Genomic DNA, 18817 nt, shown 5'->3' on the forward strand with positions numbered 1-18817 from the left:
CAAACATCTGTTGCGTGTGTCACTGGGTTGGCTGCTGAAGTAACACTCTGCCATTTATACTACTGGACCACTTAGCTGACAGACTACTACTTCTTGACTCTCTTGGCTTTTTTCAGTATGTTCTTCCTATGTTTCGATGCCTAGCTACATTAGAGAGGAATGTAGAAAAATGCAAGATTTATGTGAATTCACAGAACTGCCGTGTTGTTTTTCAGTTCTGCTGCAAGCACGGTAGGAAAATACTTTAATTCTATCACATGCTTTTACTCCTAGCCAGCACTAGGGTTTTCGTGGGAAGAATGCATCATTAATGATTGAACAATTTGCAGCAATTATGTGTTATATCTGTAGATAATCGTTCTTTCTTGAGCTATTCCCTTTTATTCTGTAACATTTCCAATTCCTTAAGAAGCATAGAGAGAGAATTAGCTAATTTGTGCGTAGCAAAGTCCCACGGACAGCAATGAGTTAAATGACAAAATCATCTTTTTTTAAATTATATTGGTTGAGCGATAAACCTTAGGAAAGTATGATAACTCAGTTTAACATATCATCCGAAAGGTGGACAATGCAGCAGTCCCTCAGTAGTACACTGAAATATTAGGCTAGATTATGTACTTGCATCTCTGGAGAGGCGTCTAAAACTCATGACTTTCTGACTACACTTCAAAGATACTTCATTTGTTATGGTGTGCTTTGGGATATTCAGAGACCATGAAAGAAATTTTCAATTGCAGGTTCTTTCTTTAACAGTCCTAGATATAAAGGGCAGCACTGTGCTACATAGTCCATTAGAATGTGTCAACATTTCAAAAAGTGCCATTGATGCATTATTTTTTGATTCTGATTTTTATTGCAAATCACTTTCCATTTTACTACACACAGGAATTACTAAAGCTCATAATCTGACATTTCAGGAGTGCGAATCCCTTCAAGCTGTGTTTTCAAAACACTTGAGCCCAAATGTATTCAGATCCCAGGCAAGGTAGGGGGCAATCATGCATTTAATCCAGCAGGAATATACTGGTGTATCATGACATTACTGTATCTTACCTTGAAACATAAACAGACAATGCTGACTAGTTCTGTTGAAGAGTAACAGCTGAAACCTTAACTTGTTCTTTCTACAGATACTGAATGACTTCTGAATGTTTTCAACATTTTCTGTTTTTATTTCAGATTTTCATCATTTGCAGTTTTTTGTTGTTTATCTTGAGCTAGGGCCAAGTTCCTCCTTTCACCAAAATGTAAGAGAGGCACCCTTTACTCACTGGTTATGAAACACTAAAGAAACGTGGGAATGCATGATCTGGTAAACAATGAGATGCTGTTTGAAAATAGGTGTGAACTACCACAGTATGGAAACACCACTAGATGAAGAATAAAATAAGGGAGAGAACATATCTTGAGAAGCAATAGGCATTTTTTGAAACAAAATGATAAAATGTGTGATCTAATTTTCTTAAAGGCTTCTGGCTGATATAGCCATTCATTTTCCAATGTCACAAGAGGAGATTACTTTGATTTTGACTCCTATGAAAGCTTTCTTCAAGAGTTATGTAGATGAAGGCAAAGGCAAGTCACTTTAAATTAGTTTTCACTGCTATGCAGAATGAATAAAGAGTTTAAATTGTTTATATCAAGTAAAAGAGATGAAAGCCTTTTAATTCTGTCCTTTATTATATTACCTTATTTGTAAACTAGATTTTTAAAAAACATTTACTGTATACTTTTCTTGTTATTGTACAGATTTCACAAAGGTAATGCAAACTGAAATGAGCTTAAAACCCAACGAGTTTGATTACCTTCAGGTTGGAGTTGATTCTGAGATTACGTTTTGCTTGAAGGAGATTAGGGTACGGGACTTTATATTACTGTGGTAGATTAATGCTTCAGAATATGCAATGTCACAGAACCACAAAAAAACATTTTAAACCAATTGATGCAAAATGCAGACTAGTTTTGTGAATGTTTGAAGTAATGATTTAGTTTAATAAGAATATATGAAATTTATATTTTATCCCACTTTTTCATTGGACCATTTGTCTTTTGGCTGGAAAGGCGTAAAACGAGTGCAATACTGATAAATTTATCTGTGGATGGCTGTGTGCTCCATTTGCATGTATTTGTTGTGTACTAAGTGTAGGACCCATTTTTATGCATCCCAGGCAGCCACCAAAAACAGGTTTTAAAAACTATTTGCATGTATTAATGAAGGAGGCTCTGCAAATCAGTATAAGGAGCTTGGCACCAAATTAAGAAGCAGAACCTCAAAGGTCAAAATCTCTGGATCATTACCTGAGCCACATGCAAATCAAATTAAGGAGATAAATGCTTGGCTCAAAGCCTGGTGCGGGAGAAGTAGGTTCTGGTTCATGGGCACTGGCACCAATACTGGGGAAAGTGGGATCTGTACCGTTGGTCTACACCTGAATCATGCTGGGAACGGTGTTCTTGTGAGCCGCATAACTAGGGAAGTAGAGAGGGTTTTAAACTAAGTAGTGGGGATGGGTACAAATTTGGGAAGATGTGGTAAACCAAAGAGTAGAGACAAGGCAAAAGAGAAAGGCGTTATTACGGGAAATGAGAAACAGACCGTGACAGGAAGGGATAGAGTGTACAAATCTAACAGTAAATCAACAGATGAAACTAGAGGTTATGAAAACAATAAAAGGATAAAACTAAAGGCTCCGTATCTGAATGCACGTAACATTAGAAACAAAACAGATGAATTGGGAGTGCACATAGAAATAAGTAAGATAAAAGCAAAAAAACTGCGGATGCTGAAAATCCAAAATAAAAATAAAATTACCTGGAAAAACTCAGCAGGTCTGGCAGCATCTGCGGAGAGGAACACAGTTAACATTTCGAGTCCGTATGACTCTTCAACAGAACTAAGTAAAAATAGAAGAGAGGTGAAATATAAGCTGTTTTAGGTGGGGGGGGCAGTGGGACAAGTAGAGCTGGATAGAGGGCCAGTGATAGGTGGAGATAGCCAAAAGATGTCATAGACAAAAGGACAAAGAGGTGTTGAAGGTGGTGATATTATCTAAGGAATATGCTAATTAAGGGTAGAAAGCAGGACAAGCAAGGTACAGATAGCCCTAGTGAGGGTGGGGTGAAGGAATCGAAATAGGCTAAAAGCTAGAGATAAAACAATGGATGGAAATACATTTAAAAATAATGGAAATAGGTGGGAAAAGAAAAATCTATATAAATTATTGGCAAAAAAGGGGGGGAATCGGAAAGGGGATGGGGATGGAGGAGAGAGTTCATGATCTAAAATTGTTGAACTCAATATTCAGTACGGAAGGCTGTAAAGTGCCTAGTCGGAAGATGAGGTGCTGTTCCTCCAGTTTGCGTTGAGCTTCACTGGAGCAATGCAGCAGGCCAAGGACAGACATGTGGGCATGAGAGCATGGTGGAGTGTTGAAATGGCAAGCAACCAGGAGGTCTGGGTCATGCTTGCGGACAGACCGCAAGTGTTCTGCAAAGCGGTCACCCAGTCTGCGTTTGGTCTCTCCAATGTAGAGGAAACCGCATTGGGAGCAACGAATGCAGTAGACTAAATTGAGGGAAGTGCAAGTGAAATGCTGCTTCACTTGAAAGGAGTGTTTGGGCCCTTGGACGGTGAGGAGAGGGGAAGTAAATGGGCAGGTGTTGCACCTTCTGCGGTTGCATGGGAAGGTGCCGTGGGAGGGGGTTGAGGTGTAGGGGGTGATGGAGGAGTGGACCAGGGTGTCCCAGAGGGAACGATCCCTGCGGAATGCTGCCGGGGGGGTGAAGGGAAGATGTGTTTGGTGGTGGCATCATGCTGGAGTTGGCGGAAATGGCGGAGGATGATCCTTTGAATCCGGAGGCTGGTGGGGTGATAAGTGAGGACAAGGGGGACCCTATCATGTTTCTGGGAGGGAGAGGAAGTTGTGAGGGTGGATGCGCGGGAGATGGGCCGGACACGGTTGAGAGCCCTGTCAACCACGGTGGGTGGAAACCTTGGTTAAGGAAGAAGGAAGACATGTCAGAGGAACTGTTTTTGAAAGTGGCATCATCAGAACAGATGCGATGGAGGCGAAGGAACTGAGAGAATGGGATGGAGTCCTTACTGGAAGCGGGGTGTGAGCAGCTGTAGTCGCGGTAGCTGTGGGAGTCGGTAGGCTTGTAATGGATATTGGTGGACATTCTATCACCAGAAATTGAGACAGAGAGGTCAAGGAAAGGAAGGGAAGTGTCAGAGATGGACCATGTGAAAATGATGGAGGGGTGGAGATTGGAAGCAAAATTAATAAATTTTTCCAGGTCCAGACGAGAGCATGAAGCAGCACTGAAGCAATCATCGATGTACCGGAGAAAGTTGTGGGAGGGGGCCGGAGTAGGACTGGAACAAGGAATGTTCCACATACCCCATAAAGAGACAGGCGTAACTGGGGCCCATGTGGGTACCCATAGCCACACCTTTTATTTGGAGGAAGTGAGAGGAGTTAAAGGAGAAATTGTTCAGTGTGAGAACAAGTTCAGCCAGACGGAAGAGAGTAGTGCTGGATGGGGATTGTTCGGGCCTCTGTTCGAGGAAGAAGCGGAGAGCCATCAGACCATCTCGGTGGGGGATGGAGGTGTAGAGGGATTGGACGTCCATGGTGAAGAGGCGGTTGGAGCCAGGGAACTGGAAATTGTTGATATGATGTAGGGTGTCAGAGGAATCACGGATGTAGGTGGGAAAGGACTGGACAAGGGGAGAGAGAATGGAGTCAAGATAGCAAGAAATGAGTTCCGTGAGGCAGGAACAGGCTGACACGATCGGACTGCCGGGACAGTCTGTTTGTGGATTTTGGGTAGGAGGTAGAAGCGGGCTGTCTGAGGTTGGGAGACTATCAGGTTGGAAGCTGTGGAAGGAAGACCTCCAGAGGAGATGAGGTCAGTAACAGTCCTGGAAACAATGGCTTGATGTTCAGTGGTGGGGTCTTTCAGGTGCAAAGGAACGCAAGCTCTAACAACTCATCGACACCAACACCCATCCAGGACCCTCCACCCCTGCCTGTCCCTCTGTCCCCATCCTGTCTTCTAATCCCAGCCCCGGCCGTGTATTCACCATACCCCCTGACCTTCCCCTCTCCGATGCTGAACGTTCAGTGCTCAGCAAAGGACTTAGTTTCGTACCCTTACGCCCTCATCTCAACGAATTTCAGGCTTGGCATGATGCTGAACTCTTCTTCCGCCGACTTCGTCTCCATGCTCACTTCTTTGGGCAGGAGTCCTCTCCCCGTTCAATGGATCCTTTTACCTGCCTCCAATATTCTCCCTCCACCTGGACCCCTCCCTCTGGATTCTTACCTTCTCTTGATCTTTTCATTGAGAACTGTCGGCGTGACATTAGTCGTCTCAATTTCTCTGCTCCTCTCACCCACTCTAACCTGTCTCTCTCTGAACTTGCTGCACTCCGTTCTCTTAGGTCCAACCTTGACATTGTCATCAAACCTGTGGAGGGTGGTGCTGTTGTTGTCTGGCGCACTGACCTCTACCTCGCAGAGGCTGAGCATCAACTCGCAGACACTTCCTCCTACCTCCCCCTGGACCATGACCCCACCACTGAACATCAAGCCATTGTTTCCAGAACTGTTACTGACCTCATCTCTTCCACAGCTTCCAACCTGATAGTCTCCCAACCCCGGACGGCCCACTTGTACCTCCTATCCAAAATCCACAAACAGGACTGTCCTGGCAGATTGATCCTGTCAGCCTGTTCCTGCCCCACGGAACTCATTTCTTGCTATCTTGACTCCATTCTCTCTCCCCTTGTCCAGTCCCTTCCCACGGTGGTAGTGCCACACAACATGATGGAGGGTTTCCTGAATGTGAAGGTGGGACTTCGTCTTGACAAGGATTGTGTGGTGGTCACTCCTACCGATACTGTTATGGACAGGTGCATCTGCGGCATGCAGGTTGGTAAGGATGAAGTCAAGTATGTTTTTCCCTCTTGTAGGTTCCCTCACCACCTGTTGCAGACCCAGTCTAGCAGCTATGTCCTTTAGGACTTGGCCAGCTCGGTCAGTAGTGGTGCTACCAAGCCACTCTTGGTGAAGTCCCCCACCCAGAGTACATTCTGTGCCCTTGCCACCCTCAGTGCTTCCTCCAAGTGATGTTGAATATGGAGGAGCACTGATTCATCAGCTCAGAGAGGGCAGTATGTGGTAATCAGCAGGAAGTTTTGTTGCCCATGTTTGACCTGATGCCATGAGACCTCATGGGGTTCAGAATCAATGTTGAGGACTCCCAGGCCAACTCCCTCCCGACTCTATACCACCGTGCCGCCACCTCTGCTGGGTCTGTCCTGCTGGTGGGACAGGACATACCCAGGGATGGCAATGGTGGTGTCTGGGACATTATCTGTAAGGTATGATTCCGTGAGGATGACTATTTCAGGCTGTTGCTTGACTAGTTGTGAGACAGCTCTCTCAATTTTAGTGCTAGCCCCCAGATGTTAGTAAGGAGGACTTTGCAGGGTCGATCGGGCTGAGTTTGCCACTGTCGTTTCTGGTGCCTAGGTCGATGCTGGGTGGTACGTCTGGTTTCATTCCTTAGTGTGTCCCAATGTCATGGCACAATTGCATGATATTTCGCTCAGTGGACATGTGCAAAAGTCAGAAGAGCACCCGCCGATAATTAAGTAGGCAATTTAGCTCATTATGGCCCATTGGAATTGATTTTCCGTGCCCCATCCAACGTTATGGTTAGCGGATGGGCCAATCGGTCAGGTGGGCTTTACATTTTTAATGAAACCCCATCCAAAGGTGGGATGACATCTTTGTTAGGACTTAAAATAAAAAGAAACAGCTGGGGACTGTCTTTTATGAGGTATGCTTTCAGGTGCTTGATTGTGCTGCAAGGACATTTTTTGCAGCATTTTTGTGCTTTCTTTTATTATTTGAAGGTCTGCAGCTCCCTGAGGCATCTGTCTAGAAGCTATTATTAAAGAAGTTATGGCAGGGCATTTGGATAAGCTCAAGGTAATCAGGCAGAGTCAACATGGTTTTGTGAAAGGGAAATCATGTTTAACCAACTTATTGAAGTTCTTTGAGGAAGTAACATGTGCTATGGATAAAGGGGAATGCTGGATGTACTGTACTTTGATTTCCAGAAGGTATTTGATAAAGTGCTACATAAAAGGTTATTGCAGAAAATAAAAGCTCACAGTATAGGGGTAGCATATTGGCATGGATTGAAGATTTGACTGGCTAACAGGAAGCAGAGTGTAGGCATAATGGGTCTTTTTCAGGTTGGCAAGATGTAATGAGTGGTGTGCAACAGGGATCAGTGCTGGGACCTCAACTGTTTACAATTTATATAAATGACTTGGATGAAGGGATGGATGGGATAATTGCCAAATTTGCTGATGTCACAAAGATAGGTAGGAAAGTAATTTGTGAGGAGGACATTAGGAGGCTACAGAAAGATATAGATAGGTTAAGTGAGTGGGAAAAGATCTGGCAAATGGAGTATAATGTGTGAAATGTGAAATTGTCCATTTTGGCAAGAAGAATAAAAGAGGCATATCTAAATGGTAAGAGATTGCAGAGCTCTGAGATGCATAGGAATCTGGGTGTCTTAGTGCATGAATCGCAAAAGGCTAGTATGCAGGTACAGCAAATAATTAGGAATGTAATAATAGAATGTTATCATTTATTGCGAGGGGAATTGAATAGAAAAGTAGGGAAATTATTTGAGACCATATCTAGAGTACTGTGTACAGTATAGGTCACCTTATTTAAGGAAGGATGTAAATGCGTTGGAAGCAGTTCAGAGAAGGTTTACCAGACTAATACCTGGAATGGGTGGGTTGTCTTATGAGGAAAAGTTGGACAGGCTAGGCTTGTATCTGCTGGAGTTTAGTAGAGTAAGAGGTGACTTGATTAAAACATATAAGATCCTGAGGGGACCCTGACAGGGTGGATGTGGAGAGGATGTTTCCACTTGTGGGAGAATCTAGAACTAGGGGTCACTCTTGAAAAATAAGGGGTCGCCCATTTAAAACGGAGATGAGGCAAATTTTTTTCTCTCAAAGGGTCCTGAGTCTTTGGAACTCGCTTCCTGAAAAGGTGGTGGAAGCAGAGTCTTTGAATATTTTTAAGGCAGAGGTAAATAGATTCTTGGTAAGGAAGGGGGTGATAGGTTATCGGGGGTAGGCGGGATGCAGATTTGAGGGGTAGACCATTCAGCCATGATCTTATTAAACAGCAGAGCTGACTCGAGGAGCTGAATGGTCTACTCCTGCTCCTTTTTCACATATTCGTATGATGGACAGAATGCCTGTTTAAGGACCCCTATGGAAATTTGTTTCCAATGAGCGGAGCAGATGCTCAGGATTCTTCAGTGGTTGCAAAAGGCAAGTTCTAACTTGAGAATGTTTTCAGTTTTTCTGAGGAACAAACAGGAGCAAGAGTGCACCTCTGATATCACAGTCTTCCTCTCTCCCATTGCTGTTTGAAGTTCCCATTACACTATGTAATTTTCAGGCACTGCTGGTGATTAGGGAGCCTGACATTCATTCTCTTCAAATGCAAGCTGCGTACAGAAGTGCAGTGGACAGTAGCAGCTTGCTTAAAAAACGTGAATGAGGCCCAAGGACCTGTTTTGTCTTTGATTTGGATCTCCTGTTGTGGTGCAGCTGTCAGCATGCTACTGGCTGTGGACCCAGAAGCAGGCTGTAACCAATTTTCACCCCATTATCTGTCTTATTGCTAGGAAGCACATGACACTTGCTTGGTGTTTCTCACAGTGGTTTGGTACTTGAAGAATTGGAAACTCAAGTGGAGAAGCACAAAGTTGAATCTGCTTCCACTCAACAGGTCTGGCAGCATCTGTGGAGAGAGAAACAGAGTTAAAAGTTTCAGATTAATGATCTTTCCTCAGTTCTGATTTTCTGTTCTTCTAGGTGACATTATTCTAAGTGGTAGGCTTCAGGGCTTGGAAGGTGCTGTTGAAGAAGCCTTGGCAAATTGCTGCAGCGTATTTTGTAGATGTTGGTCATGGTGTGCTAGTGCTGGAGGAAGTGAATATTTAAGGTGGTGGGTGGGGCGTTGATCAAGAGGGGTGCTTAATGCCCTGAATGTGTTGTGGAGGACATCAAGACTACAAGCAAGTATAGACTTGAAGTGGACAATATGGTGTTCTTTCCAGTTGGCACAACAACCAGATAATTCCATTCTTCACCTCAAATGTATCAGAAAGTGGAAGGGCTAGACTACCTCAAAGGTGTGGAAGTGCTGCAGTCTGAAGCACGGCCTTCTATTTTTGGAGTTTAAGATCCATCTGGATCCCAGGAGTCTGACACAAGCTCATTGCCAGCCATTTGACAGGCTTCCAGCATGGCTGTACCACTTTGAAAGAGCTCAGAAGTTTGTTTACACCATGCATACGCTATTGGCAGGTAATGACATTAAATTCAGAGTCCTGTTATGATCCTGGACCAGACCCTCAAATTTTGGAACAATTTGGTTAGGGATCAGTCACTTCTAGTTTAAAGTAGACAAAGTTTGAGATCCAAGGTACTTACTAAGAATAAAACCACAAGATTCCATTGTTTTTAAACAAACAAAATAAACTTTACAAAGTCAGTTAAGTAAAACAATTTACAATATCTATCTTATACTCTAACATTCAGAATTAACATGAGGCACATATTAATTAACAGGCAAACTGTGTTGGAACACACTTCATGGAACACACTACACTGCACAATAAATGGCAAATGCAACCAAGAAAGATCCCGTGGATTTCTCAGCAACCCACCCAGATGTTGGTGTCTACTGTGAATTACACAATCTTATTAAAACTGCCTCCCTCATGAGGGAGTTCAAATGTCCACTTTTGAAGATCCTAGCCTCTGAATTCTCTCAAAATCTGCTCTGACTTGGACTCCCTCAACAAGTGCTCACCTAGGGTTTCAATCTCATCTCCTGAGAATATATTCCCCTGGATTCCCAAGTCTGCAGTCCAGCCTCTAATTACTGGCGCAATTTCAGCTCTTTAATAGGTGGCTAGCTTCATCGGGCTTCAATCTCCCCAGGTATGCCAAGCTATAAATGGCTCCCAGGGCTTCTTCTGAGCCCTAACCCTTTCAAGTACAGAGCCAGTGACCTTCTCAGTCCTTTGGGCTTCTCTAGGCCTTAACCACCTGGAATCTTTACCAGCAGCACCTTTTTTGCCTGAAGCCTTTTCTTCTCTTGAACACTCCCTGATCGTATGGGCTTACATTTCTCGCCACACCGGGTCCCATGGTCAGGTTTTCATGCCACCACCACCACGCAGGTGCCCTGGGCAGATGTCCCTGTGCATTCTTAGCCCGTTCCCGATCCATGCACATGTGGAAACACCCAGGCACATTGGGACTTGTAGTTCCTGATTTCCGCTCGGAAATCAGCTAAGTCCGGATCCTTAACAATCTGTTCTAGAAACTAAAAAATGTTTGCTTTGCGTGTACAACCTCCCTGTACAATTCATTTTTGGTGGTAGAGAGATGTGTAGAGGAGTGGGCTAACAGGCAGTATTGGGAAAACTAAGAATTTTTATTTATTCAGGGACAAAGGGAAAGGTGTAAGGCGGACTTGAAATGGGAAATTTACAGTGGGATACATAGGAGAAAGTCAGTGCACAATTCAGATGTGTAGCGCCAGAGGTCCAAAATGGCACCAGTGGTACCATGCGAACTTCTGGTGTGAGTTCTGCCAGACGGCACATTGGTAAGGTTATCAGTGTGCATATAATTAGACACTGCTGGAAGTATGCAGAGTTGGCATATTAAGGTGTTAATCAGCATATAAGGCTAGTTTGATGCCAAGCTGCCATTTTGGAACTTAATGCTGCAACCAACACACTTTTAATCATACCCGGCTGAGCGCACATTCAGCAGCAGGATGGACCCCCTCTCACCAGCGCCGTTAAAAGGGATCGTCAACTGTTTTTTCAGGTTAGTTGCTTATTGATTTCTACTGTGTGTTGCTACAATTGTATAAGTCTGGCGCTTTCTGAAGTTCTTTAAGGTTGCAAAAGTATACAGGGATTAGAGTGGCAGGTGCTGAAGGACTTGGTCCTGACTTAAAAGCTTTTGCATAAAGCAATTGCTCCCAGACATGGGGTGCAGTAGAATGCATGCCCCATGGAATACAGCATGACTGAGAGAATGAGCAGGGGGCATGAAGAGCAGGGCAAGCTGTTTGAAGACAGAGGAGGAGAAGGGGGAAAAGTGTTTCAGCAGGAGGCTATATCTGCCTAAGGTGGTTAGGGATCAATTCTGCAACCTAAACCTCAGCGAGGAACTGTGTGTGCGTTATTTATGTTTCACTAAGGGTGTCCTCATTGAAAGCTGTCATCTGCAGCAGCTACAACTACAACTTTAGTAAGGTGAGAATGGCTTTGCTTATGGCTGCGAAGGTGACAGTGGCCAAACTTTTAAGTGTAGGGCTCCTTTCAGGCTGCAGCTGGAGATCTTTTCAACATTTCAGTTTGCCACCCACTGTTGTATAAAGGAGCTCACTGAGGCTCTCAAAGAAAGTTGACTACATTTCATTCTCTCTTGTCTGGGAGCAGATGGTGGTTTGAGTACGTGGCTTTGTGAAGCTTACAGTTTTTAGCCCCAGTAAAGGGTGCTAGTGATTGCACATATGTCACTTTTTGGGCACTGTATGTCAGCTTTGAGATGTACTGCAGCTGAAAGGGATTCCATTCCCTTAGCGTCCAGTTGATGTGTGACCATATGAAGTGAATCATTCAGGCCAGTACACGGCACCATGACAGCAATCATGATGCCTTCGTTCTGCAGCAGTCTGCCATTCATCTGTATTTGAGCCACCATGTCAAACCATAGGGTGTCTACAGGGGAACATGGGCCATTTGCTGACCACATGGCTGATTCTTCCTGGTATGTTGCATGCTGCACAACCTTGCCACCATGAGGGAACAGCCCTTTCCGCCAGCTATACAGTGAAAAGCTATGGAGGAGGAGGAACAGGAAGGGAGAAGGCAGCCCTTTTCTGGTCAGGTTGTCCATGAACAACTCTTCTGACTGCAATTTCAGTAAACACAGTTCCAATTCCCCATTCAACAATGCTACACCTTAATTTCCCAGTTATTGACCATCATAATGTTCTCTTAGCCACAATGCAAAAATAAACGCCAATACAAAATAAATATTCCAAACCAAAACCAAATTTATAAATCAAAGTCTGTCATATTGCATACAAACACCAGCTAATTCCTGTTCTGCATTGCCTTGATGCTTGTCTTTTATGTGCTTTTGCCTGTCCCAGTGCTCTGATGCAGTAGCTGCAGCATGGCTGATGGAAGGCTGCTAACTAAGTGAAGGAGAATGCAGCTGTCCTTGGAGAATGCCTTTGAGCAGCTTTGGCTGTAGAACCCCTGGCTTCAGACTGCACCACCTTGGCATAGATGGCAGCAGTTTGTGCTTGTTAGCCAACAATCAGGGGCACTGGAAGAGTGGCAGGGGTGGAAGGAAAAATGCTTTCATTCTGCGAGAGGTCAACAGGTTCATGCTCCATGGGGCCACTGTCACCCCTCAGCGACAATGCCTCAGAATTCCTAGCAATGTATTGGAGTACACATTGCTGGACTGCTGTGAGACACTGCAAGCCCCTTTCAACTTTGATATTTGCAGCAATGGTAGGAGCAATGTGGGCTTGCATGGCAGTGGGCTGACATTGCATATCTGAAAACCTAGCTTTCACTGCAGCATCCAGACATTGTGTGGCTCCTCCTTGTGCTGCATTGGAAGCTGAGACATTGGCCAGCAGACACCGCATCATGGCTGGGTCCACAAGTGCACTAATGGAGTATGCCATCACTTCCCTGCTGGTAATAATGGGCTCCAAGCTCTGCACAAAATCTTATGTAGAGTTTGTGCTGGATTTCTCCACGTTCCTTGACATTGTTTGCTTTCTGGCAGGCCTGCCAGTGAACCAAACACTTCAGTGTACATATCACCATCAGCTTTCTTCTGTAGCCTGTCCCATCAAAGCGCTCACCTGCGGCAGAACTCACGTGATTCACCCTCTCTGAGTTGTCATCTGTGCTACCCTTGCCCCCTGCCCTAGCTGCAGGCCACCTGTGCCTAGTGTCTCACCAAATGTATATCCTGCCTCTAAGCTATCATCTGAAGTACTTGCAGTGTCAGTATCTGAGCTGGTGGCTGCAAGTGTGAGACTTAATAATGGTATTTCTTCTTCATCGGTGTCTTCTTGTATCCAGGTTCTCTAGGTTTGACACCTGGGGCAGGATATTTGGGCTGTCGGGCGGGCACAGTGGGCGAACCTGGGAGTGTCCGGGAAACGGGCCACTGCCCGTGATCGGCTCCCGACCATGATTTCATGCTGGCTGGTCAATTAACATCCAGCCAGCCTGAAAGGTGTGATGAAAAGCTCAGTGCTGCCGGGTGGGTGAGGGAAGAGGGCAAGCGCTGATGTCAGCGGGGGAGCGTGCAATGAAAGCTTCCTGAAGGCAGAGAGCTGCCTCAGGGAGCTGAAGAATTTTAAAAACAAAAATAAAGATTATAAGATTCTGAAAAAAAGTGCCAGCACATAGGACTCACTTTTTTTATTCATTCATGGGATATGGGCTTCGCTGGCTGGGCCAGCATTAATTGCCCATCCCTAATTGCCTTGAGAAGGTGGTGAGCTGCCTTCTTGTACCTGTAGGTACACCCACAGTGCTGTTAGGGAGTTCCAGGATTTTGACCTGGCGACAGTGAAGGAACAGTGATATATTTCCAAATCAGGATGGTGAGTGACTTGGAGGGTAACTTCCAGGTGGTGGTGTTCCCATCTATCGGCTGCCCTTGTCCTTCTAAGTGGTAGTGGTTGTGGGTTTGGAAGATCCTGTTGAAGGAGCCTTGATGAATTCCTGCAATGCATCTTGTAGATGGTACACACTGCTGCTACTGTGCATTGGTGGTGAAGTGAATGCTTGTGGATGTGGTGCCAATCAAGCAGGCTGCTTTGTCCTGGATGATGTCACGCTCTCCCGTGGGGTGTAAAATTCTGCCCCTAGGGCTGTCTTGTTCCACTACCTTCTGAGAGTTTGTCTGGAGGAACCCCTGGCCCCCTGTGAGTAGACAACATCAACTCCTCTGCACCTCCTCAATCAAGGCCTCCAATACAGCGGCAGAAACTCTTGGAGCCTGCTTTTGTCCATATTCTACCATTCTTGCATCTTTTCCAGGTCAGAATCAATTGTAGATTACTGCAACCACAATACACCTCCCTTTAAGAGGTGCGAGCTGGCTTTAAGCACAATAGATGTGAACCTCTCATGCTTTTGGTCCCCTTCTTAACCCATTTTTGGGGTCATCAAATTTAGCCCCCAATATCTCTATCAAAGTCTGCTGAATATTCTTGCAGTTGCCAAAGATACTTCCATGGTTGCATCCTTTTCTTCTTTGAGTTCTTGCTAATTTGTCAGGGATCTCATGTGAATATCTCCTTTGAAGACAAGGTTGTGGAAAAGGCAGTAGGCCACGATAATCCTTGAAATATTGGCTGCTCTGCTGATACCAGCAGGTCCTACTCCAGCAATTAACTAGCTTGATCATAGCCTTCTTGGTAAATTTGGTGCTGTGAAGGGGTTGTTTCTCTGTGAAGTCCACATAATTTCTTTGGACACAATGGAGCAGATTTTCAACTTGCTGCACATGTGTAAAACTGATGTTTTGAATTGGTTGCTTATTAAAGGAACTGCTTGATTTTCACTTTGTAGTTTATATGCCCCACCCCTGCCAAAAATCCCTGCAGGGGGCTAAAAAACCAAGCCCTATGTTTCGGTATTCATTTCTTAAAACTTTACAGTTGTTAAAACTATTTGCTACTGAACTCTGTAGCAAACTACACTATTCTTAAATACACAAAACAACTTCATTGGTTTTGATTTATTAAGTTGTAGCATTAAAAGTTATTCTTTAATTTTTACTATATCTTGTTAATTCATCCCTTGTCTCCCACTGATGCTGATTGTTGCTGCAATTTGGTTTCACACACACCAGCAGTCTTCCAGTATCTTCTTCAAGCACCTGTCATTCAAATCAAGTAGGATATTTGACTATGGAGAGTATCTTAGGCAAGCTGAATACTTTGATAATTTGCTGATTACATACATACACTTTCCTGCAGAAGGCACTGGGTATCAATCAGGAATGGAAACTCTGATTGACAATTCTCTTATTAGCTCAATGACACTGAGGCCAATTGCAGCATCCCAATTACTGCTTGAATGAACTTAGTTAATTAGACACTGACCACCGATGGAAAATGGAATCTTTTGGTCTCTGTGACTTAGAGATAGTGCTGCTCTAACACTATCAACTTGAGCTATTTTTCTCAAACCAAAGGTTAGAAATATTGGTCAGGCAATTAATCTGGAAAAGTAAACATCAGCATGAACCTGTTGGTTGTGAGTCTCCTAGCTTAATTATACAGGCGGGAAATAAATTCCATGTTTTTAAGTAAGACAAATGGGCCCATTAAGAGCTTCTGATAAGAATGTTAATTGTTGCATTTTTTGATGTTTTACTGGTGGTGTTAACATAAATACTGTGACTTTAAAATGTTCTATTTGTTACAGTTTGATCATTTGCATTCCTACCATAGAAAAAGGCTTGTAAAAATAAGTGATTAGTCTATTTCACTAGGAGCATTTACCATTACTGCATTATATCTTGTAATTAATCCAGGAGATGCATCTTGAAATGGATTTCCATTTGTCAAAATTTATATTTGTTCATCCAGTGACTTACTGACTATGCTTGGGAGGATGGAACAATGTAACTGCTGTGGTTGAAAGATATGTGAATGATATAAGTATGGTCCATTTTAGTTTAAAATGTTTTTGTTTCTTTAAATCATACAACTGTACATTGTGCTGCTAAGGAGACCTCAATATTTTTAGAATTTGTATGCTACTACATTTTGCTGCACATATATTCAATTTTTGTATTTTAGGGTCTTCTAGCATTTGCAGAGTCTATGAACCTCTCTGTATCAGTCCATTTTGGAACAGCTGGAAGGTAAATTTGTTTTCTACAGACAACTGTTTTATTGTAACAAAAAAATCTAAGAATATATGTGCTTATTTGCAAGTGATCAGCAAACCATAAGCTTGTCACCCCATCAGCACAGACCATTTGTATTTATGGCCACAGAGCTTAACAATTTACATTTATTTGGCACCTTTAATCCAGAAAAAAAATCCCAAGATACTTCACAGAAGTGTAATCAGAAAAAAAAGCTCATGAAAAGGTAGAGGTGAAGGGGGTGGGGTTGGTTACACAAGATGCCAGTGTTGAATGAATGTAGATTTCAGGAGAGTGCAGTAGGAAGTTACAGAAATAGGTGGAAGTGGGTGTGAAGGGATATAAACATGAGGATGAGAATTTTAAAATTTGAGATATTGGCAGACTCTGAGCCAACCCTGTCAATAAAGACAGATGATGAGTCTGTGGGACTTTGTATGGGATGGGATCCAGGCAGGAGAGTTTTGGCTCTGAAGTTTACTGAGGGCAGAGAGTAAGATTCAGTTGGTTAGAAGAGCATTTCATTAGTCAAGATTGAAGTTGACCAAGGCATGGTTGAGGGTTTCAGCAGCATAGGCTGCAGTAGTGCCAGGGATGTACGATGTTATGGAGGTGGAAGTAAGCAGTTTGAAACTTGATGGGGGTAGGATGGAATTGATGGCAAAGGAACAGTGTTTGCCATAGTGTCAAAGATGTGGGCTTTGATCTTCACAATGTTGTGTTGGAGGAAATTGCAGTTCATCTAAGACTGGTTATTGGACAAGCAGTCTAACAACTTGACCGGTCAACAGAGATGGTGGAGAGAACTAGTTATTGTCACTACATGAATGCTGACCATGTCTTTGTGGGTAGAGTTGCCAAGGGGTAGCAAGTACAGTGAGGAAGATGAGAGTTTCTTGGGACTCTGGTTAAAACAGTGCATGGCCAGAAAGAGAAGTTATTGCTGTTGACCTTTTGGATTCAGACATTGATTGGACAGGTAAATGTAGAAACAAATTGTGAGCAGACCTGCTGTGCTGGACAGTGAAGATAAAGGCTTGGAGAAATATGGTGTGGTTGACGGTAGGGAGATTAAGGAGGCCGTGGAGAAACATGTTTGTAGAAATTGGTGTGGGTTAGTGATTGTTATCCCCCTTTCTTGATTAAGTCACAGAGAAATCTTAAAACAACACTTGCATCAGGGCAAGTAAGAGATGTTTCGCCATAATGCAATCTGAGATTTAGGAATCTGGCTGGTAGTTAAAAATCATGGGAGTCCGTTTTAGTTCCAGCTCCAGGTAACTCTGTCACTCAGTGTTCATATAGGTCTGTCCCAGTTCCAAGCAGTTCTGCAGGTTTGTCTGAAAACAGATACTTTTAAGACAACAGAGAAATGAAGTAATTGTAATGCATGTTTACATTACCTAATTTAAAAATAGAACTTAGCTGAAAATGTCCATTTCCTCATAATTAAGATCATAAAAGTTGTAGATGAGAAAAAGCCACTTAATCCTCCAGTACTCAATGCTCCAATCATGGGCCCGAATCTTGTACTGCTACTGTCAGCGGGAAACAAGGCGGGTGGACCTACATAATTGTGGAGGAGGGGAATTGTTAGCTTCCTGATGATGGGATTAAGGTTGTGGCTAGTTGAAAGAGGATCCTGATGGCAAGCAGTGGGAACCTGTTTGTAATGCATTAGCATGTCATGCATACTTATTAAAACACTATTTTGCCAGATTAAATGGTACCTTAGCAATTAACTCTGCAGCGAATGGAAAATGTACCTTCAGACTCACAACTGATTAAAGGTGACGTGCAGCAGGCGAGATAGTCTTCCTGGTGGATTTGAACTGAGTAGGAACTGCTTTTCCATAGGGAGCTTTGTTGTACCATGGGAGAGGAGGCTTCAATGCATTAAAATTTGAGGGGGGAGGAGGAGATTGGGGCGTGGGTCATGGGGGACAGAGGGAGGAAGTTGGGCTACACAGAGAAGGTCAATATATACAGATGGGAAGTCAAGCATGGTTATGGGGAGATCCAGAATTAGAGAGAGAGTCACTGATGAGGTCCTGAGAGTTGAGGGTAACAGAGGGCAATCCCACCTACATATGGAAATCCCATGCACTTCTCATCCTGCTTTTGGGGCACTTGACATTACAAAAAGATTCCAGCCATGGTTTCTCCATCCATGAGGACACAATCTACCTGCTAATTTGCAATACATTGTAAATTGTTTTTTCTCTCTCAAAGAGTTGTATAAAAGCCCAAATGCAGCTAGCTTTTTAAAGGCGAGAAACATTACAAATCTTATTTTCATGAAATTACAAACATTTTTGTCTGTGATTTACAGGCCAATTGCATTTAGCATTGATGATATGATGCTTGAAGCTGTTTTTATACTGGCTACATTAGCTGATGCAGAGAGCCATTCACCATCACAGCACACTCAGAACTTAAAGACTTTTACCAATAAGAGGTACATGATAGCAGAGACACTTTTGAATGTTTCTTTATCCTGTTTATTTAAGTATATATTCTCTTAATTCTTATATTGTGAAAATAATAGGAATTAAAGATACTTCTGTTTAAGGGAGACTTGTACACACTTGCTTAATTGTAAACTGGAGATTATCTGAACTGATTTCAATTACAGTTGTTCAATTAAATTCCACCAGTGTTCATAGAAATTTAAACTTTAAATATTTATTCTTCAGTGATAGGCATGTATCATTTTAAACATATACTGCATAGCTGGGGTAGGTTTATTCC

The 18817-nt window shown here is 43.4% G+C and overlaps 1 protein-coding gene across 1 annotated transcript in view; it reads left to right on the forward strand.

The window, feature by feature from the left end:
* The window catches only part of LOC144688008 (cell cycle checkpoint control protein RAD9B-like), a 44789-nt gene that overhangs the window by 13420 nt on the left and 12552 nt on the right, over positions 1 to 18817 (forward strand). The window contains exons 4-9 of the mRNA XM_078554661.1: positions 117 to 231; positions 886 to 985; positions 1469 to 1575; positions 1750 to 1856; positions 15996 to 16060; positions 18399 to 18524. Coding sequence (XP_078410787.1) covers positions 117 to 231; positions 886 to 985; positions 1469 to 1575; positions 1750 to 1856; positions 15996 to 16060; positions 18399 to 18524 — 620 coding nt within the window. The remainder of the gene's footprint in view (positions 1 to 116; positions 232 to 885; positions 986 to 1468; positions 1576 to 1749; positions 1857 to 15995; positions 16061 to 18398; positions 18525 to 18817) is intronic.

Source organism: Cetorhinus maximus, chromosome 12 (genome assembly GCF_964194155.1).
Source record: "Cetorhinus maximus chromosome 12, sCetMax3.hap1.1, whole genome shotgun sequence".
Lineage (NCBI taxonomy): Eukaryota > Metazoa > Chordata > Chondrichthyes > Lamniformes > Cetorhinidae > Cetorhinus > Cetorhinus maximus.